Genomic DNA, 17,963 nt, shown 5'->3' with positions numbered 1-17,963 from the left:
GAGTAAAGGCAATCAATCATTCCATCAGTCAAATATTTCAGGTGCACACATCAACTTATTTATATACCAAAACATGTCTGTGGATAACAAGGCATTTGGCAAATGTATTTCAGTTTTGGGGAAAGGGGCTATAGATTAGCAATTTGAAGAGCACAAAAAAAAACAGGAAAACCTCAGGCTAAAAGATTTGTTAAACATATTAATTTGCTCGATTGATACACTTAGGCACAATATTTCAAGTCTCTAACATGGAAGATACAGACGACTCCTTACTATCAGACCTCAAATACAAGCACTTAAAATCCCTGCCTAACACTATTAGAATGCTTAGGTAAAGCATGTGAATGTAATAGTCACATTGTGGCACCGTCTGAATGCTTTTCACTGTAAGACGGTTTAACGGCATAAGAGGGTGAGAGATTCAATGGCTCTTATTTGAAGGATTTATAAATTAATGGGAAAGTAATAATTTATCCAGCCCTCTCACTCAAAGAAATTAGACAACACTTACAATGCAATAGAAACCTTCCAATGATCTCACTGTGCAATCATTACACAAGGACTGAGAGCATGTGTATGTGGAGGAGCAATGGATACATATAATCAGTGCAAAGTTAAAATTTCAGATTTCATTGTGACAGACCACATCAAAATGTCAGGAATACATTTGACTGGGTATGGAATGTTTTCAAAATGCATCGCTGTTAGTCAGGTCTTCAACTCCCTATGACAATAGAGGTTTGTATACGGAGTTAGAATCCATTCATATATAAAGCTAAAGCTAGAAATATACTTTGACGAAGAAGGTTGATCATTTGAAGAAGACCGAGTATAATATTACATTTTAGGGTATCACGCACAGGGGGAGATCTAAACAAGTGGCCGGCTTTGCTTTCACTGGATATGTGTGTTGAGGGAGTTGACCTGCAGCGGAATTTTAGGCCCCTGTAATGCCTCATGCAGGCTTCTTTTTCATTGTTCAGGTGTTTACCTACAGTCTTCCCTTAAGCCTTCCGTTATCCCTTTATTCAGCAGCCCTAATAAACAGGGCTACTTTATCAGTGATCATGTGAGCTGACAGGTGCCCCCACTACTTTTCGTTCTGTGAGGAGTATGAGCTTTAACCGCTGTCCTCCCTCGCCGCCTTCTCCAGAGCGCTCTCTGAACTGGCTGAGCCCTCGAACCGCTGGGCTCCGATGGTGGCCTGGCTCGACATGCTCTTCCTCACCACATCCCCTTTCCTCCACAGTGTGATTTCCTGGAGAAGGAAGTGGTCTTGAGCTCATTGTCTTAATCATTAAAGAATTTCCATAGGGAAACATTTAATGCTAGATAGGAATGCAATGTATAAAAAGTGCAGCACAGTGGATACACCATGTTGAACCTGACGCCTGATAAATTCCCTCTAAGGGCACATCATTTTATCTGGGATCACTGCTAACAATTACCCATCAGAAGCCCCTGTTCCATACCTGCTGTTTGAAGTAGCGTCTCTCCTCCTCATCAATCAGCACCAAGTTAAGGTAGTAACGCACAGAGAACTTCTTATTAATGTCTCGCATGGTGGGAGTCATCTCATAGCCAGCCAGAAACAACCGGATTGGAATTGACTCTCCTTAAACATAATAAAAACACTCAGTCAGACCTGATGGATAGTTGAGCATTGCCATTTTCAAAAGCATACAATCCACTTCACTATATCCTTTACCTCGGACAGGAGCCCCATCCATGATCTCATATTTTGCGATGGTGTCATTTTCATGGTATACACTAGGACCGGTGCCAGTTGTCTCCCGTTTGATGATGTCAATCTCCATGTGCTTTATCTTAATCCGCACCAGCAGGAAGTAGATCTTACCCACAATTACGTCTTTCAGGTGGTACCTGTAGAGGACAGGAGAGATCGTCACAGGGCTGCTATAACACAAAAAGACAATATATAGTCAAAGGAAAGGTTCTAAACTACAATGGTTTCTGCATGTTCCTGTGACTAGAGGTGGTGGCATTTTGTTATTTTGTAAATTGAGTTTTAAAAAATTAGGTGACTGAGGGTGTGATTTTTAAAAATCTATTTCACCCTTACTTGGATTTGTTGTACTCAAACTCAATGTGGAGACAGTCTTCAATCCCAACTTCCATTTTTATTGATGAGTTGAGCTCTGGGTAAGTGCTGAGTGTGTGCACCACGATATCCATCTCTTTACTGATGTCATTCAGTCTCCTGCTCACCGTAGCACGCAGAAAATACCTGCAAGTACAACCAACAGACACTGAGCAAATCTGCTGTATTCTCAGATGTTATCCAACAACATATCCTCACTGCATCCTGAGGCTATAAAAGAAGATAAATCATAATTACTGGTTATGATAATGATAATGGCTGTGTGTGTAATGCAATACATTTGAGCATGTGAAGCACACAAACATTACTCTTGATGAGGAAGTAGTGCTAGGCACATGACTGACAGGTCAAAGGTGAACTTGGGTTAAAGAGTGAGCCATAAAGTAATAGTTATTTTGGCAGAGAATGTTCAGGCTGCATGTTTCCTTACCGCAGCTTCACATTCTGGCCAGTGTAGGTCTCATACGGCTTCTCAACATGGGTGAACTCAAAATCGAAGGTCTGTGACTGAGTAAGCTCCCCAGGCCTTGCCAGATCTTTCACCAGGGAGACAAACTCATGATGGTTTCCTCTGTCGTAGTACAGCTCTGTGAAGAAAGGACAGGTATACACATCGCAATAGAATCACTCCCTCATAGAAGAATGCATCTAGGCGTATTGGCACATATGACACTACTGTTGTTGATCAAAAAGTTCAACAGAAAAGGGGCCATTGCATTTATTATGATTCATTTGGAATAGATGTCTCGACATTAAACTAAGATGTATACTCACCAATTTGGCCTACAAATTCGATTTTGATCCCTTGATGTTCCAGTCTTTTCCCAGGGTTCTTCAGTGTAACGTTGATCTTTCCAGACACAGTCTCCCCGTCATAAAATAGGAAATATTTGTCCTTCTTCCCATCTTCAGTCTTATGTTCAGCCTTCTTTCTCGTCTCAGCATCAGTCAGAACTACATCAATTTCTGCACTTTGGCCAAAACTGAAGAAACTCATGCTTGTGTTCTTTTCTGTGCCGTTTTATGAACAAGGTTAAGATTTATCGGATCTGAACATGAACAGATCTTTAAAGACCAATGTAGGTGACACTTTCAGTGCCCTATTTCTTACAAAAGTAAATTCAGTAGTTCATTCGAAATGACGGAAAGTGCAAAAACACCAACTTGTTTGTTACCAGAAATGATCACAGAAGGTAGTATTTCCGAGCGGTCTCGAAAAATATGCAAATGTAAGCGTTATTTTACCTTTATATCTCTTCTCAAATTCAATTCAATTACACATACAGCACCATATCTTCGTATCCCTATATATTAAATAAATAGCCTAAATACTACAAAGCATGGTGATATCTGCAAACACTGAAGAATGTTGCGTTTCCCCCGAACTCAAGATGTATCCGTCATTCATCGAAACCGATTAACAATGTGGTGAGTCTTGATTGTTTCATTCAGAATGTTATTCGCACTGAATTGTTAAATTGTATCTTTCCTGAAGTAGCATAATGTTGCAAGCGATCATTTCCTATGATTTTGCACTTCCGGGGTTGTCTGGTTGACGGCATTATTTTTCAAAATAGAGGTTCAACTCTTCTGTAGTCAATTACAAATAAAAAGTCCCAACAATACAGTAAATACAGTTACTTATGTTATGTCTTTATTGACAAAATGAAGTAAGCATATAACAGTATCCATTTCTTGCACTACAACGAATGAACAATTAACATTTTACAACAGTTCCTGAGTAGTGTTATTTTATAAACAAAGAATACCAATGAAAAAATAACTATATCAATAATGTTTCAAAAAGTCATTTTTAACAATTTCAATTTGAAACATTGTTTAATACTTATGATGTATTGTCACTGATAAAAATGTATGTGTAGACATTTTTCTCTAACAAAGTTGTATTGCCTGTACATCCATTAATATTGTATATTGTGTCCATAAAGAAAATACAGTTAATTGTGAGTCAAAACTGGACAATATGTCCAATATTCATAAAGTAGGTCATTAGTAAGCACAGAAGGTCACTTATAAACAGAAACATCACTCTGAAAAAAAATCATAATTACTTGATATACTCATAATAATACATCTTAAATTGCAGTATTATACTGGGATTATACTGTATAACTGTAATATGTTTCTTTGTTATTCTGAACGCAGAGAATAAAGTTAGTTGGCTTTATTAAGCACAACAGACTGTTTCATTGTGCCCGTTGACTCAGATTATCAGCTTTTTATACATGCCCCACTCACTGACAGTATGTACACTACCGTTCAAAAGTTTGGGGTCACTTGGAAATTTCCTTGTTTTTGAAAGAAAAGCAAAACAAATGTGTCCATTAAAATAACACCAAATTGATCAGAAATACAGTGTAGACATTGTTAATGTTATAAATGACTATTGTAGCTGGAAATGGCAGGTTTGTTTATGTAATATCTACATAGTCATACAGAGGCCCATTATCAGCAACCATCACTCCTGTGTTCCAATGGCACGTTTTGTTAGCTAATCCAAGTCATAATTTTTTTAAATCATTTTAAAAGGCTAATTGATCATTAGAAAATTGCAAAATGGTTATGTTAGCACAGTTGAAAACTGTTGTTCTGATTAAAGCAATAAAACTGGCCTTCTTTAGACTAGTTGAGTATCTGTAGCATCAGCATTTGTGGGTTCGATTACAGCCTCAAAATGGCCAGAAACAAATAACTTTCTTTCCTCTGTCCAGTGTTTGTGTTCTTTTGCCCATCTTAATCTTTTCTTTTTATTGGCCAGTCTGAGAAATTGCTTTTTCTTTGCAACTCTGCCTAGAAGGCCAGCATCCTGAAGTCGCCTCTTCACTGTTGACTTTGAGACTGGTGTTTTGCAGGTACTATTTAATGAAGCGGCCAGTTGAGGACTTGTGAGGCGTCTGTTTCTCAAACTAGACACTGTACAAACTAAACACTGTACCTCTTGCTCAGTTGTGCACCGGGGACACCCACTCCTCTTTCTATTCTGGTTAGAGGCAATTTGCGCTGTTCTGTGAAGGGACTAGCACACAGCGTTGTACAAGATCTTCAGGTTCTTGACAATTTCTCAAATGGATAGCATTTATTTCTCAGAACAAGAATAGACTGACGAGTTTCAGAAGAAATTTCTTTGTTTCTAGCCATTTTGAGCCTGTAATCGAACCCACTAATGCTGATGCTCCAGATACTCAACTAGTCTAAAGGCCAGTTTTATTTCTTCTTTAATCAGAACAAAAGTTTTCAGCTGTGCTAACATAATTGCAAAATAGTTTTCTAATGATCAATTAGCCTTTTAAAATTATAAACTTGGGATTATCTAACACAACGTGCCATTGGAACACAGAAGTGATGGTTGCTGATAATGGGCCTTTGTATGCCTATGTAGATATTCAATTTTAAAAAATCAGCTGTTTCCAGCTAAAATAGTAATTTACAACATTAACAATGTCTACACTGTATTTCTGATCAATTTGATATATCAAACAGGGTTGATATATTTTGTAGAAATGTTTGGAAGTCAAAAATCATTGTCCAAAAACAGTATGGGGGAATGTTCCAGCATCAGTTTAGATGAACATGTTGGTGGAAGTTCAAATGTCAAAGCTTAAAATCGTACTGTAGTTGTAGTTACAGTAACGACTGAGGACAAAACATATTTGTGCGACAAAAAAAAAAAAACGGTGTACTAACAGGGACATAACGTTGCAATTGCCTATCAGAAATTTTGAAATAATGATTGATCTTTTTCAAGATGATAACTTTGGTAAGCTAATTGTTGATGCGCACCAAAAAAGAATGTGCAATGTTACAGCTTAAATTTCTCACACAAAGCCTTATTATGGGATTTGATGCACTTTTGACTCCAGTGTGTCTCCTCTTCAGTGTGTCTCCTCTTCAGTGTGTCTCCTCTTGACGGTCTTCTATCTCAGATTTCAAATTATAAATGATGATTTGTGCCGGAAGTGACCCTGATGGAAATGGGAATATCAATTATCAAAAGAATACATCCATCTGCAGTTGATATTTTTGTTTGCCATTTTGATAAATACATTGTGATTACATTTTAGCTCAATAATAATATAGAATATGGAAAACAGAATTAAGTGAATTTTATTCACCTCATCGGCTTCGGCATATTCAACACCATCATCTGCTGCTGGCGATTTGTAGCTAAAACACACACGCAAAAAAAAATCCTTAATGTCCACACAAAGGCTTACTAAGCAATTCACAGCACATAGCATGTCACTGTACAGTACATTCAACCTATATCGTACTTGGGTTATTATCTATATTACTATTATTATCACTACATTGTTGGAATGAGCTCTCAAGGTAAGAATTTCACTGTACTCTTTTACACCTGTTGTATCCTGTGCATGTGGCAAATAAACATTGAAACTTGAAACTACATAGCCCTACTCACTTGGTTCCTGTGTGATCCTTGCCGGAGGAAAAGCAGCCATGTTTGTGTGCATGATAAACCCCCACCATCACAATAGTGAATCCGGCCAATGCCGCCAACACCTTCAGAAAAATCCCCACTATGTCGACATCATCTGAAAATACAAGCAGGGCATTTTGAGATGAGATCTGGGTGACATGAACTCAAATTGAAACAACTTAAAGCAAAGATCAACTAGATTCAGCCGCGGGACAATTTATATACTTGAGCGGACGTTCAGGGTGCCGGAACATAATTACAAATAATTTGTAGACTGCAAGAAGCCCAATCAGATATAATATTTCTAATATAACATGATAAAGTTTGGGAACCCTGACTTAAAGGAATGACCTTGAAATGCATTTCCATGTCAACCACTATGATTTATGTGCACTAGAGTAGATGCATGTGACTCACAAGCAGGTTTGGTAACGCACAATGGTATGTTCAGTGTGGCAGCGGTATGACACACTGACATATTTAAACATAATACATAGTCGCGGTAAGAATGTCAGTTGGGTATTTAGTACAGCATGGCCTACTCACAGACGTCCATCAGCTGTGCGGGACACTGTGCATGTCCAGCTTCATTCTTTGCCTGGCAGAAATACTCTCCCGCATCCTCCTTCCTCATCCTGCGAAATTTCTGCAGGGAAAAACGCCAAAATCAACCCCAATAGATCATACAGCTTTTCTCTTGTACTAACATCATCCAACAGTTGGATCTACTGTCTCATTTAACTTGATAATCATATAGCTAGTGTCCTTTCGACCTCCCAGTCCCATTGATTCCTTACCAGACCACCTGTGTCAGCGTTAATGGAGTAGGTGGAGTTGATGAACTTGGGGCTGCTCTTTGGGTCCTGGGGAAGCTCCTCGTTGTTGCGGAACCAGCGGTACTGTGAGGCAGGGAAGCCCTCGTTCTCTAGGCAGCGCAGCTCAGAGGACGTGCCAACAGTCACCGCCACAGGCACACTGCACCTGGGCACCACAGGCTTTACTGTATAGACAGATGAAAAAGAGGAAAAATAAGATTTATTTTTCTAATTGTACACAAAGGTCCAACTGGAATTCGACTTCTGCTTTATCCCGACTGCTCCGGAAGACACACATACACTTAGGCTAAGGGCAGAGGCCATACTACGGCACCCATGGAACAGTTTATTTACAGAGAGAGGGAGCACATACCACAGTCTATACTTAAGCAATAAGGCACGAGGGGTTGTGGTATATGACCAATATACCACGGCTAAAGGCTGTTCATATGCAAGACGCAGAGCGGACTGCCTGGATACAGCCCTTTGATGTGTTATATTGGCCATATACCACAAACCCCTGAGGTGCCTTATTGCTATTATAAACTGGTTACCAACCTAATTAGAGCAGTAAAAATACATGTTTTGTCATACCCGTGGTAAACGGTCTGATATACCACGGCTGTCAGCTAATCAGCATTCAGGGCTCAAATCACCCAGTTTATAATTAGAAATAGACAACAACGCTGAAAAAAACATAGCAAACTACTACAGGCTTAAAACTTTACACAGGAATATGAAAATACGTCCTCACCCCTGACAGCAAGACTGATTAGAATTTCATCAAAGTGTTTGTGGTCATCAATGGCAGCGACTTCACAGCGGTACTCTGCAGTGTCTGCACGGCTGGTGTTGAGGATCAGTAGGTTGGCTGGCTGGATCAGCTGGGCTCTGTGCTCCAAGTCCCCTAACAGAGAGGCAAAAACACACTCCAACCTCTCATTCACTTACAGAGAATAATAACAGTTCTGAGGCCAATTTGGTATTGGTAAAGTGCTTAAAAAAAGAATAATCTTACCTGAAATGTGATTTTGAAAGTACACATAACTAGGGACACCGTTTTTGATTTTCTTCCATTCGATTCTGGGGTTGTTTGTTGAGATGGACTCTATCAAGCAGGTCAACTCAATAGCTGGGAAGAAAACAGTGATACTACAATGTCAAAACACTGGCAGACAACAGAAGAGCCTGAAAAATTATTCTGAGAGAATGAGTCAGTGTTTCAGTGACTTACGTTCAAATTCATTTGCCCACACAGTCTTGTCTGTGGTTCGGAGGATTACCCCACGTGATGGAATGTAGCCTGTAAAAGACAAAAAAGAAGTGAGAAAAAAAAATAAGCTGATTGACAAGCTTCAGAATTTTCATCCCAGGACAATGCCTGTTTAAACAGATCAAATTAGAGGGTCAAGAGGTGTAGGCCTATCGCTACAGAGAGGGTGAGAATGAACCTTAGGGTCAGGATTAATCATATCTCCGGAAGCATTTCTCATCTATATATAAGAGGCAAGTGGAGCACATCTCGACGGGAGCACAAGTCTCAATATTAGTCAGTGATGTTTCCTTACTTCTAATTCTACAAAACACTCTCAAATTAAATAATTGAGATATATACTTAGGGAGGCCTAAGAGTTACTAAAGGAACACACAGTGAGTAATGGAAACAGTCCCTTCTTCTATGTCGGCGTCAGCGGTGTTAAGGACTCCAAATGAGGGGTGAAAACAGACGGTAATGTATTGGAGCACAATTCATCCAAGTGTATAAAATACTTCCAAGGTATAATCCAGACAGATAAAAGCACTCTGCGGTGGGGCTGTTACGGTGACCATATTACCGCCATACCGGCAGTCACGAGTCATGATGGCAATAAAATTCCATGTGACCATTTAGTCACGGTAATTAGGCTTCTCCAAGCTCTGATGCTGCTGATGGTCATTAGAAACATGGTCATTAGAAACATACCGATACTCAGCACTCTATTGTCCCTCTAATCACTCTGACATCAATGCAAATGTAATTGAAAATCTAATCAAACACTTCATGAGAGCCCATGAGCTCATGTTGTGTAACGTTTCTATAGGCTAGGCCTACTATATTTATTTCTAAACTTTCCTAATATTAAGCACATTGCTTATCTTTACAACAGGAGTATAGCCTACCTGGCTGGCATGAAAATTAAAATATGTAAACTTCCGACTTCAACTGTATATACGCAGAGCGTGAGTTTCGAGTTTGAGAAAGATCCTTTTCACCATAAAAAATGCATCTTTATAATAAAAGCAATACATGCATAATCGCATTTGCGGTCACTTTTGATCATGGTGTTTTCCCGCTAATTGATTGCATTTTGGAACATTCGCGCGTGTAAACTACTGCTGTGTGCGCATTGCTACGCTTCTAATGCGAAGAAATAGTCTAATAGTTTATCAACATTTTAAGCTAAACATTCTGATCTGTTGCATCTGCCTTAAAAAAAATGTTTTTGAGGCTAGTAGTTTTAATAATTTGGGATATATCGCATCCCACAACTGTCCCAGACTATGTTTGGAATATTTATTTCTCACACAGAATAGGTCAACTTTTGTACTATGGGGGATTGTAGATTGACATAGGCTAGTGCTTTTACTGTTTGTTGGGCCTACTCATCTTGTTGGCTGACAAAAAAGTAAATGTGGACGGGCATTGGCTAATAAGAATTTAGCTATCTGAAAGAGCCAGGGCAGTGAGAGGTGCTTCCAAGCACGCAGCCGGGAAAAGGGAATTATAATTATTATATTCAGCCCAAGGGCACAACGATCACTGGCTGCAAAACACATACATTTTTTTAGGGGACATTAAGGCCACACAAAGGTGATGCTGCTGGGAAATATGAAGCATTATCAAGTGATTGTCAAATTGTGAATGAGAGACTGATGAAGTGTGTGCAGCCCGCGCAAAAAAAAAAAAAACAGAGCTCATGCCTTTCATGCAACTTTTTTCAAATCATCATTAGAGTCGTATCATGCAGCCTTAGAATGTATTAAAAATCTAAACATATAGCCCAACATTTGTATCACAACTAAAGTAGCATAAATAACTCTAAATGAAGCATATAGGAGGACCTGTTTCTTTGTTAACTGCTCAACACAAAATAGCCACATGTGCGCACTCCCTCAAATTGTTTGGAGAAAATATCCTCTCTATTTTATTCAGCTATGTTCAATTGTATTCTTCATACAAAAAATGATACCACGGAATTCTAAGCAAATCTTGTCTGCTAAATGAACTAGTGTACCCCACAGCCATATGGCATAGCCAGATCAGGACCTAACATAAGGACAACTCAGAGTATGTTATTCTGGTCCTACTGAAATAGACTACATTTTCTTCATATTATGTTTCTTTAGACCCGTCTAAAATAAATAATGTATTTATTGTGATGGTGTAGGCTATATTATATGGATTTATTAGACTTTTAAAATGTAGATGTTCCGGGCCTCCCGGGTGGCGTAGTGGCCTAGGGCACTGCATCACAGCGCTAGCTGTGCCACCAGAGACTCTGGGTTTTTCGCCCAGGCTCTGTCGCAGCCGGCCATGACCGGGAGGTCTGCGGGGCGAAGCACAATTGGCCTAGCGTTGTCCAGGTTAGGGAGGGGTCCTTGTTTCATCGCGCACCAGCGACTCTTGTGGCGGGCCGGGCGCAATGCGCGCTAACCAAGGTAGCACGGTGTTTCCTCCGACACATTGGTGCGGCTGGATTCCAGGTTTGAGGTGCGCTGTGTTAAGAAGCAGTGCGGCTTGGTTGGGTTGTGTTTCGGAGGACGCATGGCTTTCGACCTTCGTCTCTCCTGAGCCCGTACGGGAGTTGTAACGATGAGACAAGATAGTAATTACTAACAATTGGATACCACGAAATTGGGAAGAAAAATGATTTAAAAAATAAAATATATATATATATTTAATGTAGATGTGGCTATTCTGTGTTGAGCGGTTAACAAAGAAACAGGTACTCCTATATGCTTCATTTATAGTTATTTATGCTACTTTAGTTGTGATACAAATGTTGGGCTATATGTTTAGATTTTTAATAGTTACTGGCCATTCCAAAGGTCTGCATCAATAGCTTGTAGGCTACGTGGAAGCCAGGATATGCTAAATGTGTTTATGTTAATTAATGGTTAATTACCGTGAGGCAGGCAGTTATTAGCTTGACAATCACCGGCTGACAAAATTTCATGACCGCAACAGCCCTACTCCACGGCTGAATTAAAATGTCTCTGGTTAACAATTCATGATCCACATGAAAGCCAAGTCAGCCAGCACTGAGAGTGGAGAAAACATGGGTCCTGCCAAAGTGGAGTACACAGTCATATTAGCACAGCTGTGGATGCTGATGAGATCCGACTCTTAGGTCTCAGCTTCCGTCTCTGCGGCTGACTTTCCCACCCCTGTACATCATGAGCTATTTTTACACCAAACAGTTACTGGCCATCCTGAGAGACACGAGGAGAGCTTGTCCAACAAATCTTCCCCTGGTAAACAGAGCAAGGACAGCCAATCCCTGTAAAACCACCCATTAACCTTCAATTCCTTTACAATATACATAGACTTAGATAATATGAACTACTAGACTATAAATAGCTTAAACTACATGTCTCTATCCTAAGTCTTCTCCTTTTTTGCTGCCAACAGACAGACAGACACTTATTGTCTCATTGTATATTTTAGGTGTCCAAGCTTTACTGTATCCCCGCCTGCATGAGGCTTTGTTGTCCCAGACAGTTTTTAGAGCGTGGGAGAGAATCTGTGGTTAATTAAGAAGACAATGGCTGATTTGCTATTGTGTGCCTGGAATAAAAGCATTCCATAGCCGAAAGCCCAACTTTACACTGTGTAGCCTACATCAAGAAAGAGATCTATGTGTTTATGTGAAGAATTTAATCAGAAATGGAATGTTGTCAGACAGTAAAATAGATAGAAATGTGGCATATGTTGTTGGTGAATATTAGAGACCATCTCTCTCCCTCTCTCTCTCTCTCTCTCTCTAATCCCTTTGTTGTTTTAATACATACAGTATAGAGACAGGAGGCTATACCCTGAGTGAAATGCGCTCTATTTTAAGTAGCTGTTCTACAGTTTTCTTTATGCACTTCAAGCTAAATATGAAAACAACATTATTTTTTTTTTAAAACAAGCTGTTGATCCAGTCCATCTAAAAAAAGCAATTTCCCAGACATTCCAGCACAGCCACTGTAAAAGCAGCCAAATAACTTACCAACATTAAAACTGACCAAATGCAGTAGACTAGTATGTGAATAAAACTGTAATGATCAGTCAATACCACACAGAGACTGACTTGGCTATAACGTTATCTTTCTGACCTGTAGTTGCAGCGCAGCAGTAATGTCGACAGAAGACAATGTATTCAAAACATAGATAGTCCTAGTAAAGTCTTCCTGAAAACACTGCCGCTGTCAGAGTGCTATTTTATCAAAGCAAATGTTATTTGTCACATGCTTAGTAGGCAACAAGGGTAGACTAACTTTGAAATGCTTACAACAATGCTGAGTTAAAGACATTATCTTTTTTTTAATCTATGAAATAGTGACACAGTGAATAAGGAATAAAAATAACGAGTAAAAATAACATAGGGAGTAAAAACTAACATGGCTCTATACAGGGAGTACCAATACTGAGTCCATGTGCAGGGGTACGAGGTCATTGAGGTAGCTATGTACTGTCATATAGGTAGGGTTAAAGTGATGACTAGCAGGAGCGTATGTGGTGAATTGTGTGTGTGTGTGTGGGGGGGGGGGGGTGGCATCACTATGCATGTGTGTGCATGTTATGTATGTGTGGGCGTATGTAGTGTGTCTGTTGTATGTGTATGTGTTGTGGTGTCAGTGAAAGTATCTGTGAATGTGTGTGTCCAGTGTGTGTGTGCATAAAGTCTGGTTCATAAAGGGTCAATGCAGGTAGTCCGGGTAGCCATTTGATTAGCTATTTAGACGTCTTGTTTAGAAGTCTTAAGACCTTGGGGCAAGAAGCTGTTCAGGGTCCTATTGGTTCCAGACTTGGTACATTGGTACAGCTTGCCGTGCGGTAGCAGAGAGACTTTACCAGAATAAAATAACTCACACAATGAACTGTAGGCCTACCTGACAGCCTGGACGGAAATAGTGGTTGACATCATCATACTTTGAGTGACAGTTGAAGAGAGCCCAACGTTAGAAGATACAAAAGCAGTGTGTGTGCAACTTGTTCTCTCTTTATTTAAATATGAATAGAAAAACTGCTGAGGAATGTGTGAGCGTTTCAATGTCATTATAACGCATGAATAAATAAATGAATTACCATCTAATAATTGTGTGGCTCATCCTCAGCATGTTTACAGACCTGGACAAGCTATGCTAGGAAGCCCGTCTAGTCAGCGCGATCATTTCCATAACAAAGAATTGCTGTGATTTATTCAATTGTAATGCACAACACGTACCGTTACACTAAACCTTATCTTAGTGGAAATGAAAATAACTTACCGAGAATCGAATAAAGGATGAACAAAGGCGCCAGTCGTTGTAACGCCATCTTGAAACCTTGGTAATGGATCGGTAATTATGGCACACATAAAGCCAGCTAGCTAGCTATCACACTCGGCGCCCCTGGTCAAAACGGGTGAACGGGCTGGTGGATGTTGCCATTGACGAGTTTCCATAGCTACAAGGGCATCAGGGCGGAAGACTGATAAGTCCCGAGACCGGAAATACATTTACATCTATTTTATAATGATGGTATCCAACAATGCAATTTCATTAATGTGCCAAACAAGACGAATTATTCGTAATCCCTCTCTGACATATCACAGCTTTGACCCAGAGAACTAAACAATGCAAATTATATTTTATGTGAACATGACAGGTTAAATTGAGAGAGACAGAATACACTCTTTTCACGCCATTTCGCCCGGTGGGCGGTGCTGTATGTCACGGTGGGCGTGGGTTTCAAAGTACTTGGACTGTCTGATGCGCGTTCAAATTCAACCTAGAATCCGCCTAGGAACTCAATCATAAATGACATTCTGTCAATCACTGAGATGAATTACTTGCGTTTCTGGCTTCATTAAAAACTGTTAATTTTGGATGACCTTGGTTTTATTTATTTGTTCGAGAGCCAATGCATGTTACCATATTATCCTGGAGGTATACATACACACCCAGTCTCATCACTTTGCGTGAATGATAGGCCATCCCCAACTTTAAACAATGCAAAATTCGAAAACAAATCAGGTAGTCCTCTGGAATGTATTTCAATTAGAAAGTGTGCCTTCTTAGAAGTTGATTTGTGGAATTTCTTTCCTTTTTAATGCGTTTGTGTTGTGACAAGGTAGGGGGGTAAAACAGAACATAGCCCTATTTGGTAAAATACTAAATCCATATTATGGCAAGAACAGCTCAAATAAGCAAAGAGAAACAGTCCATCATTACTTTAAGATATGAAGGTCAGTCAATACGGAAAAGTTCAAGAACTTGAAAGTTTCTTCAAGTGCAGTCGCAAAAACCATCAAGCCCAATGATGAAACTGGCTCTCATGAGGACTGGCATAGGAATAGAAGACTCAGAGTTACCTCTGCTGCAGAAGATAAGTTCACTAGAGTTACCCGCCTCAGAAATTGCAGCCCAAATAAATGCTTCACAGAGTTCAAGTAACAGACACATCTCAACATCAACTGTTCAGAGGAGACTGTATGAATCAGGCCTTAATGGTATCATTGCTGCAAAGAAACCACTACTAAAGGACACCAATAATAAGAAGAGACTTGCTTGGGCCAAGAAACACGAGCAATGGACACATTTGTCCTTTGGTCTAGAGTCCAAATTTGAGACTTTTGGTTCCAATCACCATGTCTTTGAAAGACGCGGTGTGGGTGAACGGATGATCTCCGCATGCGTATTTCCCACCATGAAGCATGGAGGAGGAGGTGTTATTGTGTGGGGGTGCTTTGCTGGTGACACTGTCTAAGGCACACTTAGCCAGTATGGCTACCACAGTGTTCTGCAGCGATACGCCATCCCATCTGGTTTGGGCTTAGTAGGACTATCATTTGTTTTTCAACAGGACATTGACCTAACACACCTCCAAGCTGTGTAAGGGCTATTTGACCAAGAAGGAGAGTGATGGAGTGCTGCATCAGATGACCTGGCCTCCACAATCCCCCGACCTCAACCAAATTGAGATGATTTAGGATGAGTGGGACCATGAAGGAAAAGCAGCCAACAAGTGCTCAGCATATGTGGTAACTACTTCAAGACTGTTGGAAAAGCATTCCAGGAGAAGCTGGTTGAGAGAATGCCAAGAGTGTGCAAAGCAGTCATTAAGGCAAAGGGTGGCTATTTGAAGAATCTCAAATATAAAATATTTTGATTTGTTTAACACTTTTTTGGTTACTACATGATTCCATATGTGTTATTTCAGAGTTTTGATGTCTTCATTATTATTCTATAATGTAGAAAATAGTTTTAAAAAATGAAGAAAAACCCTTGAATGAGTAGGTGTTCTAAAACCTTTGACCGATAGTGTATGTATTAATTTGTGGATGTCCGTCATTCATTTTGAATCTTATGTTACTATTTAAAAAATTGTATGAAATGTTATGAATTGCAGTTTGTACAATATATTACGAATTTGTAATACCTATGCCAGAGGAGTCTGGTGGGAGGATCTATAGGAGGACAGGCTCATTGTAATGGCTGTAATGTAACCATATCAAGCGTAACATATTTTACTAATTTGAGTGTCTCGGATTTACATTTACTATGTTATGTCTAGTCTATGAGACCAGGTTGTAAAATAAGATACATTTTCCTTTGAAGAACCACATTTATTGTTGCCATAATCTGGTCACATGTTTTCATCCTTCTCATAAATACACCAGGTGGCAGTGTGTGACCAAACATCACTGATTGTCATTCAATCATTATATCATGATTTCCTACGAACACACCCCACATACAGACAGCACAATTCCTCTGTAGTCTCAATCAACACCCAGTAAATCATCTGCCCTTGTGCGAATTGGCTTTAGGTCAGATAATATTATTAAGGGTTAATAAGTGATTATTACAGTGTTATTGTAGACCTATAGTTTATAGTGGGGATTAGTTTTATGATTTATATGACTTTACTCATAGGCTATATGCAAATCCATCAGATGATAGGCCTTGCTGCCTTCCCCATTATTCTCAACAATCAATCTATGTCATTCATATTAGTGAAGGGCTACCATGGGCTTCAGTCAGGATAATTGCATAAATCTATATTCCCAAATTGGCTTTGGAATAAATGTGTCTTGATCTTATTTGATATCTAGGCCTATACTGGCATTTAGAAATGACACAGATATAGCCATGAACCCATTGCCCCATCTTGTAGAATGGTTATGTGCTGAGGTGATCATGCTGCTCTAGTCCACCTTAGAGCTGTTGCTAATATGGGTTGCTAGGCAATCGTCCACAGCGGGATTCCCCCTTATGGATCAGGACCTTTGTGGCATCTCCTTGGGAATCTGAAGGTTTTATGGCCTGGCAGGAGTTCAGAATGAATTGACGAAAGAAATATCCTAACTATGAACAGTTTGTCTTTCTCAGCGAATACTGGGGGCCTGGGGCCATTCCTATTAACATGCCCCGCACTCAGATCTAAATGTCTTAGTGAAAGAAAGAATATCCCTCTGATTGCGTGGAGGAGATAATGACTGTCCTTGAGATCTATAGTAGGTTGTGGGACTCCATTTCAGGATCTCAGCTGTTCAGTCACGTTTAGTCACATCAAACTCAAATTAGTACGACAAGTCCTGATGTTATATAATTTAGTTTCATTAAAAGTTTCTGTTTGATAAATTATTTATTTAGGGAACTTAACAAGACTAGGCCTATTCTCCAATGTTTTGTATGCTTGCTTTTCTCTTGTATCAATGAAGGCACAGTGGACATGATGCCTGAGCACAGGGGATAATTCATTGGAGACCATGGCCTGCACACTATTTGTTTCTTCTTCTTGCAGGGGTTTCATTAAGTATGCATTATGGAAGACTTCAGGAGGCAATCATGCGCTCTATTTCCTCTATTTTCTCCACATTAGCAAGAAAGAGCACGACTGTGTACGACATTGAGTGCTGAATGTCTGGAATAAAACATACTTGCTATGTTATAGAAACACAACATTTTCCTTACAACAGGCTGTAAATTAGGATGGCAAGGGAGAAAGAATTTATTACAGATAAGAAAATCAGCCCCAGTGGGGTCCTCAAGATCCTCATAGAGGCTAATAAATGTATTATTATGCCTCTGTTTGCCAATTTTTTGGTTTTAATGCCTGTTTGCCAATTTTTTTTGAACTATTTTAGATACAGTATGTACCTTGCAAAGGGAATTCAAGAGTGGCTTATTTAAACAAAAAGAAAATCGCTTAAAAAAAAGAGCTAATAGCATTGTTGCTTTTCCCCTCTCTGTATGTCAGGTGACTGAGTGGCCTGTCATGGTTGTTGTCTTTGTTAAATCAGAGGTCTATTCCAGATGAACAGCCCATGGATCA

At 39.6% G+C, this 17,963-nt stretch overlaps 2 protein-coding genes across 2 annotated transcripts; both read right to left on the bottom strand.

Annotated features, from left to right (window-relative positions):
* Window positions 1–35: 35 nt before the first annotated feature.
* On the bottom strand, window positions 36–3,666 carry LOC135552971 (vacuolar protein sorting-associated protein 26B-like). The gene is made up of 6 exons (XM_064984949.1): window positions 2,897–3,666; window positions 2,553–2,709; window positions 2,084–2,248; window positions 1,709–1,884; window positions 1,473–1,615; window positions 36–1,258 (listed from the first exon to the last, which is right to left on the bottom strand). Exons 1-6 carry the CDS (start codon window positions 3,117–3,119, stop codon window positions 1,121–1,123), a joined length of 1,002 nt encoding a protein of 333 aa, XP_064841021.1. The 5' UTR covers window positions 3,120–3,666; the 3' UTR covers window positions 36–1,120.
* An 88-nt stretch (window positions 3,667–3,754) lies between these two features.
* LOC135552968 (junctional adhesion molecule 3B-like) lies at window positions 3,755–14,306 on the bottom strand. The gene is made up of 9 exons (XM_064984942.1): window positions 13,913–14,306; window positions 8,631–8,699; window positions 8,415–8,528; window positions 8,151–8,303; window positions 7,379–7,581; window positions 7,128–7,227; window positions 6,564–6,696; window positions 6,256–6,307; window positions 3,755–6,105 (listed from the first exon to the last, which is right to left on the bottom strand). Exons 1-9 carry the CDS (start codon window positions 13,959–13,961, stop codon window positions 6,070–6,072), a joined length of 909 nt encoding a protein of 302 aa, XP_064841014.1. The 5' UTR covers window positions 13,962–14,306; the 3' UTR covers window positions 3,755–6,069.
* Window positions 14,307–17,963: the final 3,657 nt, after the last annotated feature.

Source organism: Oncorhynchus masou, chromosome 13, assembly GCF_036934945.1.
Source record: "Oncorhynchus masou masou isolate Uvic2021 chromosome 13, UVic_Omas_1.1, whole genome shotgun sequence".
Lineage (NCBI taxonomy): Eukaryota > Metazoa > Chordata > Actinopteri > Salmoniformes > Salmonidae > Oncorhynchus > Oncorhynchus masou.
This window is presented reverse-complemented; position numbering and strand designations above follow the sequence as displayed.